The sequence below is a fragment of the Pantherophis guttatus genome, chromosome 5 (genome assembly GCF_059756535.1).
Source record: "Pantherophis guttatus breed Tessera chromosome 5, ASM5975653v1, whole genome shotgun sequence".
Lineage (NCBI taxonomy): Eukaryota > Metazoa > Chordata > Lepidosauria > Squamata > Colubridae > Pantherophis > Pantherophis guttatus.
In genome coordinates, this window is record NC_142067.1 from 46,440,763 (window position 1) to 46,459,307 (window position 18,545).

The following is an 18,545-nucleotide window of genomic DNA, read 5'->3' on the forward strand; positions in this document are numbered from 1 at the left end:
TCTTTGTTGCTCTTCTCTGCACTCTTTCTACAGTGTCAACATCAGTTATGATTGGAGTTTTAACACAATGCATCTTCAGTGCAGCAAAGTTCATATTAACCTGAGAACCTTTATGCTATTTCATTGAAACCTGTTGATTTTATTAAATGTATTTATTTTTATATTGTCTCACTAATCTATTTGCATGATTCTTGACCATATATTTGTCAGTTATGATGACTGAAAGACATTCTTTTGGAAAATCCCTAGAATTTGTCAAAAGAAAGTACCTTCAGGAAAAGAATAGAGAAAAATCAAAAGGTATGTTTCTAAATTTAAATGTGTGATTTTCAGAATAATAATAATAATTATTATTATTATTTATTATTATTTATTAGATTTCTATACCGCCCTACTCCCGAAGGACTCAGGGCGGTGCACAGCCAAACAATAAAAACACATACAATACAAAATTTAAAAAATAGAATAAAATCAAATTAAATAATTTTGGCCCCGACAAATTTAAAACCCCAAACTTTTAAAACCAATTTAAAATTGAATATATAAATACTAAAAAATATTTAAAATTTTAAAAATCTTTTATAAAAGAGGGGGAAAATTAGGCCAGGCCGGCCTGGTGAAATAATAAGGTCTTTAAGGCGCGGCGGAAGGTGCGCAGATCCGGGATCCTCCGTATCTCTGGGGGGAGCTCGTTCCAGATAGTAGGTGCCCCCACAGAGAAGGCTCTCCCCCTGGGGGCCGCCAGTCGGCATTGTTTGGCTGACGGCACCCGGAGGAGCCCCTCTCTATGGGAGCGTACCGGCCGGTGGAAGGCTATTGGTGGTAGTAGGCGGTCCCGCAAGTACCCGGGTCCTAAGCCATGGAGCGCTTTAAAGGTGGTAACTAAAACCTTGAAGCGCACCCGGAAGACCACCGGGAGCCAGTGCAGCTCGCGCAGGAGAGGTGTTACATGGGAACGCCATGTCGCTCCCATTACCACCCGCGCGGCCGCACTCTGCGCCAGTTGGAGCCTCCGGGTGCTCCTCAAGGGGAGCCCCATGTAGAGAGCGTTGCAATAGTCCAGGCGGGAGGTGACAAGGGCATGAGTGACCGTGCGTAAAGAGTCCCGATCCAGAAAGGGACGCAACTGGCGAATCAGGCGAACCTGATGAAAAATCCTCCCGGTCACGGCCGTCAAGTGCTCTTCTAAAGACAGCCGTGAGTCCAGGAGGACGCCCAAGTTGCGAGCCCTCTCCGTGGGGGCCAATGATTCGCCCCCAATAGTCAGTGATGGCGTCAACTGACTATATCGGGACGTCGGAAACCACAGCCACTCAGTCTTGGATGGGTTGAGCCTGAGCCTGTTCCTCCCCATCCAGATCCGTACGGCCTCCAGGCACCGGGACATCACTTCAAGGGCATCGTTGGGGTGATCCGGGGTGGAGATGTACAGCTGGGTGTCGTCAGCGTACTGATGGTACTCCACCCCGAAACCACGGATGATCTCGCCCAGCGGCTTCACATAAATGTTGAACAGGAGAGGCGAGAGGACCGACCCTTGCGGCACCCCACATATGAGGGGCCTCGGGGTCGACCTCTGTCCCCCTGTCAACACAGACTGCGACCGGTCAGAGAGAAAGGAGGAGAATCACCGCAACACAGTGCCTCCCACCCCCAACTCTTCCAACCGGTGCAGCATGATACCATGGTCGATGGTATCAAAAGCCGCTGAGAGATCTAACAGGACCAGGACAGAGGAGCACCCCCTGTCCCGAGCCCTCCAGAGATCATCAACCAACGCGACCAATGCCGTTTCCGTGCTGTACCCGGGCCTGAAGCCCGACTGGAACGGATCCAGATACGTCGTTTCATCCAGGTGCTGGGGGAGCTGTTGCGCGACCACACTCTCAACAACCTTCGCAACAAAGCGAAGATTGGAGACCGGACGATAATTTACCAATATTGCCGGGTCCAGGGAAGGCTTCTTGAGGAGAGGCCTCACCACCGCCTCTTTCAAGGCGGCGGGAAAGTCACCCTCACTCAGCGAAGCGTTTATAATCCCCTGGAGCCAGCCTCGTGTCACTTCCCGGGAAGCCAGTACTAACCAGGAAGGACACGGGTCCAATAAACAAGTGGTCGCGTTCAGTCTACCCAGAATCCTGTCCACGTCCTCAGGGGTCACAGGATCAAACTCATCCCAGATAACATTCTCAAGACCTGCCCCCGTCTCTCCCCCTGAGACTACCCAGTCGGAGTCCAAATCTTCCCGAATCTGAGTGATTTTGTCATACAGATACTGAACAAAATCCTCGGCTCTACCCTCCAAGGGGTCCTCCCGCGCTTCCTGGTGGAGCAGGGAGCGGGTCACCCTAAAGAGGGCGGCCGGGCGATTATCTGATGACGCAATAAGAGCAGCAAAATAACTACATTTCGCTGCTTTTATCGCCACTAAGTAATTCCTAATGTGGGATCTTACTAGTGTCCGGTCAGATTCAAGAAGACTGGCCCTCCAACTACTCTCTAGGCGTCTTTTCCGGCGCTTCAACTCCCTCAGCTCCTCGGTAAACCAAGGAGCCAATTGAGATCGGCGCCGGGTCAGAGGCCGCAAAGGCACGACCCGATCCAGAGCACCAGCAGCCGCCCTATCCCAGGCGGCCACCAGGTCTCCAGTCGAGGCGTGTGCCAGAACCTCAGGAAATGGCCCAAGCTCCGTCTGGAATCTGTCAGGTTCCATCAGGCGCCTGGGGCGGAACCATCTGACCGGCTCCGCCACCCTGCGGCGGGGTGCAGCGGTTCGAAAGTCGAGACGAAGGAGAGAGTGATCTGACCATGACAAGGGTTCAGTAACTATATCCCCTATATCAAGATCCCTCAACCACTGTCCAGAGACAAAAACCAGATCCAGCGTGTTTCCCCCTGTGTGGGTAGGGCCATGAATTAACTGGGTCAGGTCCATAGCTGTCATGGAAGCCATGAACTCCCGAGCCATCTCTGACGTCTCACCCACGGACGGCAGGTTGAAATCCTCCATAACCATAAGCTTAGGGGTATCAACCGCCACCGCGGCGATGACGTTGAGTAGCTCGGGCAGGGCTGTTGCCACGTGGCAGGGAGCCAGGTACGTGATCAGCAAACCCATCTGAACCCCATGACCCCATTTCACAAAAAGGGATTCACAGCCGGCCGTCTGAGGAACAGTGGCCTCCCTCGGTCTCAGACCTTCTTTAATGATAACCGCTACCCCGATAATTATACTTGGTATAACCGATAATTATACTTGGAAAGCCAGCTACAGTATGCTTAAATACTGTATTTCAGTATTCACCCTATAGACTGAAATAGAGAACTAGTCAAAAGAAAATTGCTTAATACACAGAGCACAAAGGATTCAGAAGATGCATTAACAAATTATACTGTATCATCAATGTATGTCATCAAAGAGGCAATACTATCCTGTCAGAAGAGAAGCATTTATCAGCAAAACCAGGCAGTGGAGTGTTACTTTTTCTGGACTATAAGGAATGGGGAAAGACAGATGTTGGTATCAATCTTCCTCTTGGGAGAAAACAGCAATATAGACAATAACGTCAGAGGAAACAGTTTGGTAGTTTCAGTTATAGCAGTTGTTAATACATGTAATGCTTTTGTTGATAGGAGGGAGGAGTGCAGTTTTGCTCATTCTATAAAAGTTGCATGGCTAGGCCTGGCTGAGATCAGTGTGTCAAAAGTCATCCTTTCTGCTGAAAAACGCTGAGTCATCTGTTATGAGATCAGTCTGACTAGTGTCAAACATTTGGTAATTAGTTATTTAAACAAGGAAAAACTGTTGTACAGTAGATGAACATGAGTGTTTAATCACACAAACACATTCTACATGTTGAATATGTGCTATTGTATATCGTTTGTCCAAACATTATGCTGATATGGCAGGAAACAGAGGTTTCTTTGCTAGAGAATTGTTATGTCAGTGTGAATCAGATGTCTTCCAAGGCAGGGGTCCCCAACCTCTGGGCTGGGAGGGGTTTGCAGCTGGGCCACGGAGATGGCCAGGGAGCATGTGCACACACACATCCTCACTTGTGCGAGCAGCAGACAAGCGCATGCATGTGTACTTCATTTGCATAAGCCACTCACGCAGAACCATCTCCTCTCCCTCCCCGCTGGTCTGCAAAGCCGGAAACGTTAGGAAACTCAGTTCTAAGGCTATCAAGACAACTGACAAGTATCTATTGATTTCACAAATACCTTTCATAAAGGGCAAAATATTTGGCAAAACTGCGTAACATTGTCACATCTAGCAAATGAAAAAGACAGACCAAAATCCAATTCCAGACAGATTAATCCTTGGAAATGTTTAAATCAGCTGAAGTATTTGCTTTCAACTAACACATTCCAACACATAATAACAATTTATGTTAAGTAATAACACAAGAAAGCAAATTTTGTCTCAACCAAGGCTGAGGAAATGTTAGGTAATTTATCTGTATCCGAATATCTTTGGGGTAATTTTCTGTCAAGCTAGTGACTTTCCTTTGCAAACACAGCATTTTTAATCTTTTAAAAAAACATTGGGCACTAATGAAAGGCTTGATAAGCTTCATCAGGCTCCAAATTGTTCCTTTGTTAAAATAGCAAGGTGACTGGGGCATTAGCCAAGAAGGGTTCTAAATCTAAGGCAGCTGCAGAAACTGTAACCAAGCCATCAATTAATATAGAGTATTCCTTCAACCACCCAGTTGCTGGACTCTCCTTGCAGCTATGGTTTGCAAACATCTCAAATAATGCTTACTGTGAGAAATCATATAAATTAATACAAATGGCCTTCTTATAAAGTAAACCATCTTCTATTAAACCAGCTGCTTGATATTCAAATATTGCAGATGTGAAGATGACTCATTGGCTTCCTTGAATTTAGTGGCTGTAGAATTTAAAATTTTCATCCATTCCATTATTCAAAATTAATACATTTCAGAACTTTTAAATTTTAGCCAAAGTATTTGTTTTGGGATTTAGTTATTAGAATACTGCTGTCTAACAGAAAGGATAAAAGTAAGATCAGGTTAATTAACCCTGAAATAAGCAAAATTCTTATTACAAAGCATTACATAAGATCACATTGGAAAGAAAAAGCTTCTAAGTCTCTAATATTTTTATTGCTTGAACCATAGTGCAAGTTTTTTAAAATAAAAATAAAATCCTAAAGCCAGCTCCTGGAGGACCAAACTAATTTTCTTCACAGCTTAATCTTGACAGAGTTACATACTGAAGTAATTTCCTTTACAATTGTATCAATGTCCAGGTCAAAAGTAGGAAGTACTGAAATATAGCTAGCCCTTGACTTACAGCCACAATTGAGCCCAAAATTTATGTTGCTAAGTTAAGCATTTCTTAAGTGAGTTTGCCCCATTTTACGAAGTTTCTTGCCACAATTGTTAAAAGAATCACTGTAGTTGTTAAACTGTGGTTAAGTGAATCTGGCTTTCCCATTGACTTTGCTTGTCAGAAGGTTGCAAAATGGGATCACATGACCCCAGGATACGACAACCATCATAAATATGAGTCAGTTGCCAAGCATCTGAAGTTTGATTGCATGACTATGGGGATGCTACAATGGTCATAAGTGTGAAAACTGGCCATGTCACTTTTTTCATTGCCATTGTAACTTTGAATAGTCACAGAATGAACTGTTGTAACTCGAGGACTACCTGTACAATATCAAAAATAACACTTCGTTGTTTTTCATGCAATGGACTCCATGGCATATCAGATGTAACTTCAACCATTCCTTGCCTTTCTTAGATGCAGACTCTGTCTGTTGTAATTTGGAATTAAAAGCAATATAATAAAAGGAAATATAGTAAATCTATATTCAGTATATCTTTCCACGCCATTCAAATGTTATAAACCATCCGTCTACTACGACAGTGATGGCTAACCTTTTCCGGACTGAGTGCCCAAAGCGCGCACACGCCCAAACTCCCAAAATGCAATGTGCGTGCGCCGCCCCTGCACATGCCCATGCCCTGCCCCCATGCATGTATGTGCAGCCCTCCCGCATATGCCCCCATGCCCATGCTTGTTGCCCCCTACACGCCCTGCCCCCCGTGCATGCATACGTGCCCCGCCCCTCACGCAGAGACCCAAAGACCAGTTGGCTGGCGGGAGGCACACACGCATGCATGGTGGAGCTGAACTGGGACGACAGCTCGTGTGCCCACAGAGAGGGCGCTACGTGCCACCTCTGGCACACGTGCCATAGGTTTGCCATCATGGTACTAGGATCATATACCCATTTGTACATTGCCTTTTATTCTTTAAACTTCTCATATTTCTGTTTGAGAACCTCAGCAGCTCCATTCAGTCACAACTTTCTTAATCTACGCCTTCAGCTCAACCTCTTCATAGTTCACGCTTATTTGTTCTGCAATCCAATCCTTCATTCTCTCTACATGACCCAACATGCCCTCCCCAACATACTTGGATTTAGGACTGTTTTTCACCAATTTGTTTAGTTTTCTTTTTCTCCTGACATACCAACTCCAGTTCTGGCACGACAAAGTAGTCTCAGATGATACAATCATTTTTTTTACTCTCATCTCTTTTCTGCCAAGAGCATTCCCAGTGATACCTTAATACTGTGTGCAGTTCTAAGCACCGTATTTCCAAAAGACTGATTGGTTAGAACAAATTCAGAGAAAGGTAACAAAGAGGAAACGACAACGATCTGAGGCCATGCCATATGAATACAGATTGGAAGACTTTGGGATGTTCAATCTGAAGAGAAAAAAAACTAAAAGGAGACACAACATTAAATTGCCACAGAAGAAGAGTAAAGAATAACAGAGTTGGAAGGGATCTCATAGGTCATCTAGTCCAAACCCTGCTCAAACAGGAGACCCTATACCACTTCTAACAAGTAACTGTCCAGTCTCTTCTTGAAAGCCTCAGGTGATGAAGCACCCACAACTTCTGAAGGCAAGTTGTTCTATTGATTGATTGTTCTCACTGTCAGAAAATTTCTCCTCATTTCTATGTTGAATCTCTCCTTCATCAGTTTCCATCCACTGTTCCTTGTCTGGCCTTTGGGTGCTTTGGAAAGTAGGTTGTCCCTCTCCTGTCTGTGACAGCCCCTCAAATATTGGAGAAACATGGAATTTAAAACAGAGAAGGCCAATTGGTTATTTTGAGAATGATAATTGTTCCAAACTGAAGAGAAAGTACAATAACATTACAATAAAAAAATAAATTTACAGACAGTTGAATTCCTGGTAAAGATAGCACAAGTGGTTGTCAATTTCACGACAACTTTGTATTTTGTCAGTTGATTGCTGCTCTGACAAATCCTAGAAAAACCTGCCCTTTTTCAGCAATTGGTCATAAACAAAAGTGTGAAGTGATTTTCCAATTAAAAAACTTAAAAGGAACTGCAACAAATACTTCTGATGGCTTACCATTGTGCATTTTTTTTTTTTGTGAATGGCACCCTAAAATGTCTTAATAAATGTTGCATTTATTTAATCAAGGGCAGAAAAACCAAGTGTTTGTCTGGATTTGATTACAAAAGGAAAAACAAGTTAATATGAGAATCTAACTTGGGAGGAATATTCACTTTTGGGATACACACAGAGAATACAGGTTTTTGTTTGTTTAATATTTCAAAATGAAAGCTCTGCTTTAAATTTCAGTAATAGGAGGGGACTTCATTGGCTGTAAAAAGGATACTGATGCAACAGCAGCTCTTACAAATTGTCTATATTTTCAATGACATCTGAATGCAATATGAATGCAGTATACTCAGATAACTTGTTTGATAGCATTATAATCCATTATTGTATTTTGTAATTTAAAGAAGGTATTAAATGTAGTCCTCAATTTATGACAATTGAGCACAAAATTTATGTTGCTAAGTGAAAAATTTGTTAAGTGAGTTTTGCTCCATTTCACAGCTTTTCTCAACACATTTGTTAAGTGAGTTACTGCTGTTCTTAAATTAGTAACACTGTTGTTAAGTGAATCTGGTTTCCCCATTGACTTTGCTTTTCAGAAGGTTGCAAAAGGAGATCACAATCACATGAGCATGGAGATACTGCAATGGTCATAAATCACTTTTTTCAGTGTTGTTGTAACTTCAAACGGTCACTAAATGAACCTATTCTGCCCTTTTAATATTTCCTAAAGTATCTCATTTTCCTAGGAGAGGGGTGGGTTTTAACTTCCTACACCGCCTTGAGTTATACATAAGACAGAATAAATATCTAACAACAATGTAACATCATATTACGCCAAGAAACAGTGATGAAACTGATCTGAAATAGAAGTAAATTTATCTTAAAGTACTTGTCCAAGTATTTAAAAAAATATCACTAATAAATAACACATAGAATTCAATTTTAGTTATTTTATGGGGAAAAGGTGTGGGGACATTATGTATGCTGCCTTGAATTATTCAAAATAATGCCGGGATATAAATTTAATAATAAATGTAAAAAAAGATCAAATGTGGACAGTAGATTCATTGCGTGTATCAAGATTTGCCACATGATGGCAGTCCATGTTTGGGAATGGATCATTCTCCATCTAACACACACACACACACACACACACACACACAAACACACAGAAAACAATTCAGTGAGTTAAGAGAGTTGCTAGGATACTGAAGTATAGGAAGTTCGTGCAGCAGGATGTCGGCGTTTATAGCAACTCGTGCGTGCGCGCGCGTGTGTAACTGTCTTTTACATGTGAGAAAGATAAACACAAACATACAAAATTTGCTTCTTAGCATCGGAGAAAGTGATTTTAACCATTACTCTTCCGCCCTCCCACAACTAAGAAGCATCCCGCCGGCAACTGCCGCAAAGCGCAGAAGCAGTCCCCGAACGCTTTTTACCGCACAGTCGCGCGACCCCTGTGGTTTACGGCCTCGTGTGCGCTCTCGCCGGAGCCCCTCCCCTTTCGCCGGCTTCCCATTCCAAAGCCAGAACTCTGAGCTGCCGGGGCTGGTCTTCTTCACGATCATGACAACCCAAAATAGGGCGGACGAGCCCGACCGGACTCTTTTCGTGGGCAATTTGGAAAGTCGCGTGAAGGAGGAGATTCTCTATGAGCTTTTCTTGCAGGTGCAAGAGCGGGTGAGGCGGGTCCTGTGGGAGGTGGGCGTGTCAGGTGGGAGGTGGGCGTGGCTAGCGATGTAGCTGAAGCCGGGAAGCACGTGTTCGTGTTGCGAGTCGTGTACGCGGTGGTGTCAAGGGATGGGATTTCAGGGTCCGCCCATGCGACGGGATGTTGGGGCGGAAAGATGCCGTCTCACGATTCCCCCCCCCTTTAATTTAATAGCAAAATACTTTTTTTCAAAAAAAAAATGTACGACATAAACAATTTCACAAAACCGTACGTCACTGCACAATTAGTAAGCTTGAAGGTGTCACAGGGCTCTGTTTTTACTGCAGCTGAATGTTGTCAGAAGATACCGAGGCATGTCTTCTGCAGTAGTTGAAGGGGTCGCCGCGCAAGTGAAATCTATATTTATTTTATGCTCCATTTCTGAAATACAATACTGGAAAAAAAAAACTTTTAAAAATTTTTTTTCATGGATATGCTTCAAACAAGGTTTATTTTATCTACCCATTCTATGCTAAATATTGATGATGATTTATAATCAAGACAAGTTACGTAGGGTGGGGCATTAGATTTAAGAAAGCAAACAAAACCATAATAGGTACTAGCAGCTTTATAGGACTTTGATTTATTAAATAATAGCATATTAGACAAGTGAAACATTTTGGAAGGAGCATGATTTTCTTTTGAGTGTGAAAAATGTTAGACCTAAACTGCAGTATTTTTAAATACAAAAAAAGAAAAAAAAAACAATTTGCAATAACATTTAATAGGGGATAGAAATTAATGCACACGACATAGAAGTTAATCTTAAAATACAGAATGTCAGGTAATTCCTAGCAACAGAATTGTTTGGAAAATCAAGTAAAATTTAAAGGACTTGATTTTTTATTATTATTATCAGGTAATCTGATACGATCTCCAGCCTTAAATCCAATACTCTGACCTGTTAGGAGGAACATAAATTTATAAGCCACATATTTATTAATAATTAATTCCCTGTGAATTATCCTATCCTTAACAATATATTCAGAATTAAATGAAGGGGAGTGTAATCACATGTAATATCCTCTGTAGTCCTTTCTTATTTAATATGGATACTTTCTTATAAATAGAGAAATATTAAGAACTTCAGTAGTAAAGAGCAAATAAGAAATATTGAGTGGTGGAGTTGTGAGTTCAATTCCTTTGTAAGTGATACATTGAAATTGAATTGGGCACATTAATCAGACTTGAACATAATTTAAATTTTATTTCTGCAATTTAATTTGATAAAAAGTTTCTTAAATAGGAATAGTATAAAAAGTGTTCATTTTTCCACATAGAGTAGTTTTTCCAACAACTTAAATATTCCATTCTTGACTTAATCTGCCCAATCCAATGTTATATTTTATTGTTGGGTGAAGAAAAATAATTTTAAAATGGGTTATTTGTATTTTAAAGCCCTACCTGTGTGTGTAGCTTGCTTCAGCAGATTTTTTATTTATTTTTATAAACAGGAAGAATCTACATGTTTAAAAGAAAAAGCCTCAGAATGTTTGATTTTCTACTTCCTACCTTTGAAGAAGTTCATCACCTTCAGTAGGCAATCCAAAGTAGAAGAGTGGAAATGTGTTTTTTTTTTCTTTAAAATTTTCTCTCTCCTAAAAGTGGGGATTAAACAAGCTGAATTTTGCTTGGAAATGTTGATTGTGTGCAAAACATTATTTTTTAAAAATAAATCTTAAATTAAAAAAGTTAATAGACCTTAAATGTAGAATCTATAGATCTAAATAACACTGAGATGAATCTTGCTGTAATAACTTAATAATTTCAAAAAATAACAACCTGGCCGAGAGGTTAAGGCAATAGACTGCTAATCCATTATGTTCTGCATGTGGGGATCAAATCTAACCTCAGTCAACAAATCCTGAGAGCCAGTTAGTCTAGTGCACGGGTGTCAAACTCGTGGCATCACGTTGCCGTCGTGTGCTGTTTTGCGAATTTTTTTCCTTCATGGAGCTGGGGTGGGTGTGGCTTGCGTATTACACATCCAGTCCACAGGTTGCCAGTTTGACACACCTGGTCTAGTGGCTCAGGCACCAGATCAGAAACCAGGAGACTGAGTTCTAGCCCACTTTTATCATGAAAGCAGTCTGAGTGATTTTGGGCCAGTCACTCTCTCCCAGCTCAGCTTACCTCACAGAGGAGTTGTAGGGAAAATAGGAGGAGGAAGGAATATTAATTATGTTTGCCACCTTCAGTTATTTATAAAAATAAATAAAATTGAAGTCAATACCTTTTTTCAATGTTTTAACAATTAGATCTTTAGACAATGGAATTAAAAATGAACTATAGTTTGTTATTCTTCCCCCAAAACTCAAATCAGTACAAATGTGATTTTAGCCTTTTATTGGAGTAACTATTTTTTATTGGAAAGATTAAAGAGATTGAATTATTCTCACCTTTATTGATTTATCATATGCTATTTATTTCACATGTGATATTAGCTAAACTAGTGAAATTTATATTTGTTGATATTTATTTATATTTATTTCCCAGATGTTGTAGCACACTCAATTCTACTTATTAATAAATACTCAGTTCTGGTGAATAATTTTGAATAATTTAAAATAACATTAATTGATAAATAATGGGTGTTTATTGTCTGGTCTAAATCTGAATTATCTCTTTAGCAGCTACTAAGTTTTTTGAAATAATTTATCAATTTTCAAAAGTACATAATTGAAAGATAAATAAATTTAAATGAAGTTAAACAAATCGCTGATAATGCCTAAGGGCAATCATTTAACTTTGGCTGAAAATAATTAAATATTTATCTCTGTGATTAAATAACATGCAATATTTGGAGAGATAAGCCTCATTTAATTTGAAATATTCATAATTTAATTGTATCCCTTTATTTACTATTGAACATTAGAGTTGAACATTCCTGCAGTGTTTTACTTTTTTTCCTTCTGCATATAAAATATGAAATATATATATAGCTGTAACACTGAGCATAAACATTGAGTGTTTTGTCAGCACTGATTACTATAAAATAACAATATTTCTCTTTTTCTAGTCACAAGCTATTTCTACTTTCATTGTAATATCAGTGAGAATCAGATTTGGAATTAATTCCACAAAGTAGGCACTTCATATGCCTTTAGCTTTTGACAGTTGAGAAGCTACTATCTGAACAAGTTTTAGTTAATGTACTCCAATGTCTATAAGATTTACCTACTGTTAAATTTAAGTTTCCAAGAAAAGGGAAAATTTAGTTTAACAACAACAAAGTAGGAATAATATATTCTATAGGTGTACAACTGATTCCAGATAAATGCTCTTGTTTTCTTTTTCTTTCTTCGTACATTATGCCAGTTTACATGTTTTCAATTGTTTCTGCAATTTCCTAAGAATTTCCTAAGAACAGACTGGTAAATACCATGAAATGCTTGGTTGGGCACAGCAGTAAATGCTCTCATAAGCATTTGCTTATAAGAATGTATCGTTGGAAATATTTTTATCAATAGAAAATAACGATCAAATCTTTCTCAGCTCTAAATGCACCAAGTTTTCTAAGTTGTTCTCTCCACAATGCTTGTTGCCATGATTTCTCATTCTACTGGAGAATGAGAAATGTTTCTCATTATGTAAACTACATACAGCATTTGTATCTGAGGGTAATATGTTAATTAGATTATGAAAATAGTAATTGTTATTGGACTATATTTTTCTACAGAATTTAAACTTACAAGATTGTCATAAGGTTGAAACTTTCTATTGATTGCCAATACAACATGGAAAATATATATTAATAAATCTATACTTTGGGTTTATTTTGGTTATATCTTATATTTGATGACAGTATATGTTTGCTTTTATTTGAATAGCAGAGTGCTTGCTGTTGTGCATTTTTAAAAATTCTTTAATTGCTTTGATACTTCATCAGGTCCATGTACAGTAAATTATGCCCATAACAGAATAAAACAAGATATATGTAAGTAAGCTGTGAACATACAAGGAAAATTACAATGCACTGCCTTTCTGCACAAAAGAAAAATGGATACATTGGTAGAATAGGGTCCATCAAGATTTTAAAAGAGTAAGTAACAATTTTGTTTCATATAACAGAATGATAAGAGAATAAATTTTAAGTTTCTTGCAGGCTGGACCGGTATCCAAAGTCACCGTATGCAAAGACAAAGATGGAAACCCCAAGAGTTTTGGATTTGTCTGCTTTAAACACACAGAGTCAGTGCCTTATGCTATGGCTTTGCTGAATGGGATTCGTTTATATGGAAGACCAATTAAAGTTCAATATCGGTTTGGTAGGTTTAGTTACCTGCCAATAATATTTAATAAAAACTCAGAGATCTCTGGAATGTAAATGTCAAAATCCTGACACATGAAATAATGTGTCAAACAAAATTCTGCTATGACAAAGTATATTTTTCTATACTTTGGGGTCCGTTTACTGAATTAACATTTTTTTAAAAAATAAATAAAACTGATATATTACATTTCTGGTCTTTAATAGTCATTCCCTTTCAAGAAGCAAGAAATTTAAATTCTAGTGATTTGATATTAGATGCATTTTTATTTCTGCAATGATAAATTATTAACCCTTATTTCTAAACCAGTGCTTTGATCCATTCTTAATAATGATTTGTCAGATTGCCTTTCTCCTAATCTTAAAGAATTCTTACCCCATACAGATTTTGTCCAAACCTGCCTCAATTGGGTTTTTTTCTTTAGTAGATCAGACAATAGTGGTGTTCAGGAATCATCCTAAAATTACACTTGAGTAATCCCTGAAAGATAAACTGAAATATTCACTTTTTCCTATTTATAACTAGCATTAAATTGTGTTTTCACAAAGAAGCATTATGCTCCCACATGCACATTTTGTGCTTATGTTTTTTTATATTACTATTTTTTTTCTGATGAGTCAATGTCATTTATACGCACAAATTGAAATGTATCAATAATGAGCTAGTTTGGTTTAATGGTTAAGATACCAAGCTAGAAATTGAGAAATTGTTAGTTCAGTCCTACCCACCTCACAGTGTTGTTGTGGAGAAAATAGGAAGAGGAAGGTGCTTCCAGCTTCAATTATTTGTAAAATAATAAAGGCAGGATACAAGTAAGATTTACCTTGGCTAGGATATAGAGAAGTGTTTTGATTCATATAAGGATCTTCTGTTTTCTTCCAGGATATATGACCACTGAAAGACAAATGTTGAGTTGATAAAAACAAATATAGAACCCCCTATCATTTATGAAATGAATTTTGCATTCATTGCACTGCGACTTTTTAAAAATGTTCAGAGGCATACCAAAATAGATACTTTCTCACTAACCTTTGAATAACTCTACCCATCAATACATATTTTTAATTAAAAGGTCGCAATTTAAGTGTAATTACAACAGTTTACAAAAAATTTATATATTTCTTTTAGTGAGCATGAAAAGAAACTAATAATTAATTTTGGTATAATTCTGAGATTTGTTTCTATGCATTTTTAGACATATGTACACAAATGCAGTGATATTTTTAATCCTAAAATATTTAGTGTTTCATTCATAGGAAGTACTCACTGTCTAGAGTTAAGCAGTCCTTCCCAGAATATGGATGAGGATGTACAGACATCAACCTACAGGTAATGTGCATTCAAGTGGTCTCCATTGTTGTGAGGTACGGGTGGGGACAGAAACTGGAGGAGAAAAAAATCACCCTCATCATAGCACAAGCCCAGGTACTTTCGTGACCCTGCACATCAGAAACCTTTTCGTGCAACACTGTAATACTACTTTGATCATCTTGTAGACCACTATATGGCTCAGAAGCTGTATGTACATCACTATACACCATTTTCAAAGTATTTGTAAAACCATAAACTCTATCCAATGCTATGGAGATGTAGCTTTTTCATAAGTATATATGTATTAGATTATAGGCTTGTTTATTTATTATTTGTTCATTCAATTTCTATAGCCGCCCATCTCAATCAATGACTGTGTAGCTTACAGTTAATATAACTGTAACTTCCACCAAAATTAGAATTCCAGTATGTGCACATTTAGCTGTTTGCTACTATTTCATACTTATTTGTCTAGGGTTAAATCACATTAAGTTGAGTCAGAGTTTCTGCTTAGCATATAGGAATCTATTGGTAAAGAATTGAAATAGATTCTCTGTATATTGTTAATAGATAAATGACTTTTTGAGACTTTATCCATCCTTGTTTTTAATAGGTATGCAGACTCTTATTGTGATATTCCATTACCTGTTAGCCCTTATCAGGTGAATAATAATCCGCATCAGATTTATTCTGCCATACAGAGCATGGTAAGTTTAGCATAATGATAGTAAAACTATCCCAATAATATGTCATGTGTATGCCTATTCATTTATTATATAGTGCAAGAAACAATTATTAAGAAAGCCAAGATATAGTTGCTTTTCAGCTTCTGGCTGCATCTTTTATTGTCTAATTTTATTACCAATTTTCAGGTGAAATGTACTTTATAATTAGCAGTTGGCCTTATTACCCATTTTATCTATCTATACTGTAGATATAAAGGGAGAAATTGACTGGATCCTTCAGCAGTGCTTGTTACTGCCTTGCCTTGTTTTAGAGAGATGTCACGTGACCTCACAATTACATGAAATAATATGGAATGTGTAGAGTATTTGGAAGCTATAGCTAGTCTAGAAGGCAGTGGTACAAAGCAGTTTTGTCTCAATATGTTCATATAATATCACTGTTCTGAGCTGTGCTGATTTCCAGTAGGCTTCCAAATCAGATTCAAGGTCCGGATTACCACCTATAGAGTATTTTTTTTAAAGTTTTTATTGATAAAAAATATACAAACAAACATAAATACATTAAGACAACATACAAAACAAACAAACATCGATTCAGTCTTATAACTGACTCTTAAAACTACCACATCGGTGGATTATTTTTCTATTTTTCTTATCTTTCTCTTCGTATCTATATCTATATATTTACATAATTACATATTTGTATATAGAACATTATAGTCCACTCTTTATTTAATTCTAGACAGTTCCTGTTAGATAGTCAAAGTTATTTTTTTATTCCTATTTTCCCCTCCAGCCAGCTGTATCATCTTTGCCACACTAAATAGTAATCAGTATCATCTTTCTCTTGCAATTCCTTTGTAAGCTTATCCATTTCTGTGCATTCTGTAATTGTTGCGATTATTTTGTCTTCTGTCGGTAGTTGCTCAAATTTCCAATTTTGGGCAAAGAGTATACGTGCTGCTGTAAGGATATGGATAATTAGATATTTTATTTCTTTGGTATATTGTGCTGTGATTATTCCCAGTAGAAAGATTTCCGGCCTCATTTCCAGCTTTTGTTTTGTAATTTCTTCAATCATTTTCCTAATTTCTTGCCAGTATTGTTTTGCCTTTCAGCATGACCACCAGAGGTGATAGTATGTCCCTTTCTGTGATTTACATTTCCAACACATTGGAGATGTATTTGGGAACATCTTGGCCAGATGCGCCGGTGGGAGGTGCCATCGGTAGAACATTTTGTAAAGGTTTTCCTTATAGGGTATAGACATTGTCAGCTTGTAATTTATTCTCCATATTTTTTCTTAGTTATCCAATTCAATGTTATATCCCATGTTTTTGGCCCAGATTACCACCTATAGAGTATTACATGGCATAGGACCAGGCTATTTTCAGGACCATCTGTTCCCCGTTATTTCTGCTTGTCCCATCAGGTCTAGCAGAGAGGACATTCTCTGGGTCTCTTACCCTGAATTATGTCTTCTCTGTGTCTGCACCTGCCCTGTGATCTTGACCCCATTAGTGTTTCTGAAGACTAGGAGGCTCCTCCAGACTTTTGAGCCAGGCAGTTAGACAAGCTTTGTGGAGATGCACTGTTATAATGCCCATTGTTGTGAAATGGACAGGTCTATGAATCATATAAATAAATAATATGTCATACCCCATCAAATTTCCAATTGATAATTTTGCATCAGTGATGTAAACAAAAAGGCAGAGTTGCGCAAACAGTTTATGCAACTTTACGGTTTGCAAGTGTGTCTCATCATGCTTAATTTTTGAAGGTATTGCATGTTACCATTTTAAAAATCTTTTGTATGTCATCTTAATGTCGCTATCAAGTGTATAATTTGAAATGATTTTTAAGCAACCCATGGTCATTTTCATACAATATATAATGAAAGTAGAGATGATTTGTTTTCAAATATTTTAAAATTCTCTTCTTTTTTCTAGATGACATGTTTGACACAACAGTATGTCCCATACAGTCCAATGGGACAACCATTTCTTTACCCACAGATGACATCACCACAATTTCCAAGCATTCCAGTATCATCCTATATAAATACTGGGCAAGATTCTTCTGAAAGTGTCTACTCAGAAGCAAAAACCCAGTGTCAATATCTTATTACAAAAAATACTCCCAAACAAAAAAGAACTCTGGAAGTTGGGGACAACGATAGTAGCAATGAAAATAATAGGAAAAAATATAGGAAAAAATGACTAAAAATGTAAAGGAATAAGTTATTAAACACTATAGGATTGTATTTATTTAAAAATAAATGTATTATTAAATAAAAGGATATGATCCTGATATTTATAAAAGAAATATCATACACACACACACACACACATATATATTCCACCCACAAATGAAATCTAATTATGTTCTTTGAAAAAGTCATGAAAATTAAATAAAGTTTATTGAAAAACATCTTTTTACTTGAAAGTGTGTTCTGACAACTGTGTTCAAACTGTAAGCAGAAAAATTTCTGAATTACAAACATAGAGTTAAAATATTTAATTGTTATACTATTCACAATGCGATGCATAAAGTTTGTGATTAAAAGTCCATTTTTGTGGGAAAATATAATATTCATATGTTGTCATTGTCAATGCTAAATTGCTGAAGACTCATTTAGCTAGAAAAAAGTCCAAAAAACAAGATTGGAAGATTGCTGATTTGCTTTATATTTCTTTCCGAACATAACAGGCATGGACTATATGTTGCAAAGCAAATCTAAAGCAATATAAATGTCAACAGTGCATATTTGTAAATTATATTTTGCTCTCTTCTGGAAACTCGGGAAGGGTGTTGTTTTGTTTCTTTGCATTCATACAAATTATTTGTTTTCAACAGATCTTGAATATTTTACATAATCAGTGGTCATAATTTAAAGGGTAATTCATATGTAGACCCTACCTCCCCCTGCCCATCTTTTAATTAAATCACTGTACTTTTATTATTCCATTGTTTGATTGTTATATTTAAATTTTTAATAATTTTATATTTTTACTGTTGTAAGCTACAGAGAACAGCAAGATGGGCAGAAAATAAATGTAATACTAAACAAATCTTTTTAAATCATTTTTTTTATTTTATAAAAAAAAGTTAAAATAAGAAACTAAAAAAATTAAAA

The 18,545-nt window shown here is 37.7% G+C and overlaps 1 protein-coding gene and 1 long non-coding RNA gene across 4 annotated transcripts; one reads left to right on the forward strand and one right to left on the reverse strand.

Annotated features, from left to right (window-relative positions):
• Positions 1-5,110: 5,110 nt before the first annotated feature.
• On the reverse strand, positions 5,111-9,153 carry LOC148113349 (uncharacterized). The gene is made up of 2 exons (XR_015734458.1): positions 8,870-9,153; positions 5,111-7,097 (listed from the first exon to the last, which is right to left on the reverse strand). It is a non-coding gene; the product is annotated as an uncharacterized LOC148113349 (long non-coding RNA).
• On the forward strand, positions 6,949-17,837 carry RBM11 (RNA binding motif protein 11). Of its 3 annotated transcripts, none has more exons than XM_087895032.1 (5): positions 6,949-9,110; positions 13,247-13,409; positions 14,669-14,741; positions 15,337-15,430; positions 17,359-17,837. In XM_087895032.1, the coding sequence occupies exons 1-5, from the start codon at positions 8,664-8,666 to the stop codon at positions 17,626-17,628; spliced, it is 1,047 nt and encodes a 348-aa protein (XP_087751158.1). In that variant the 5' UTR covers positions 6,949-8,663; the 3' UTR covers positions 17,629-17,837. The 3 variants fall into 3 exon arrangements, with proteins under 3 accessions (XP_087751158.1, XP_034278018.1, XP_034278098.1); XM_034422127.3 differs by having other exon boundaries at positions 8,972-9,098; XM_034422207.3 differs by having other exon boundaries at positions 9,037-9,098; positions 13,237-13,409.
• The last annotated feature ends 708 nt before the right edge of the window (positions 17,838-18,545 follow it).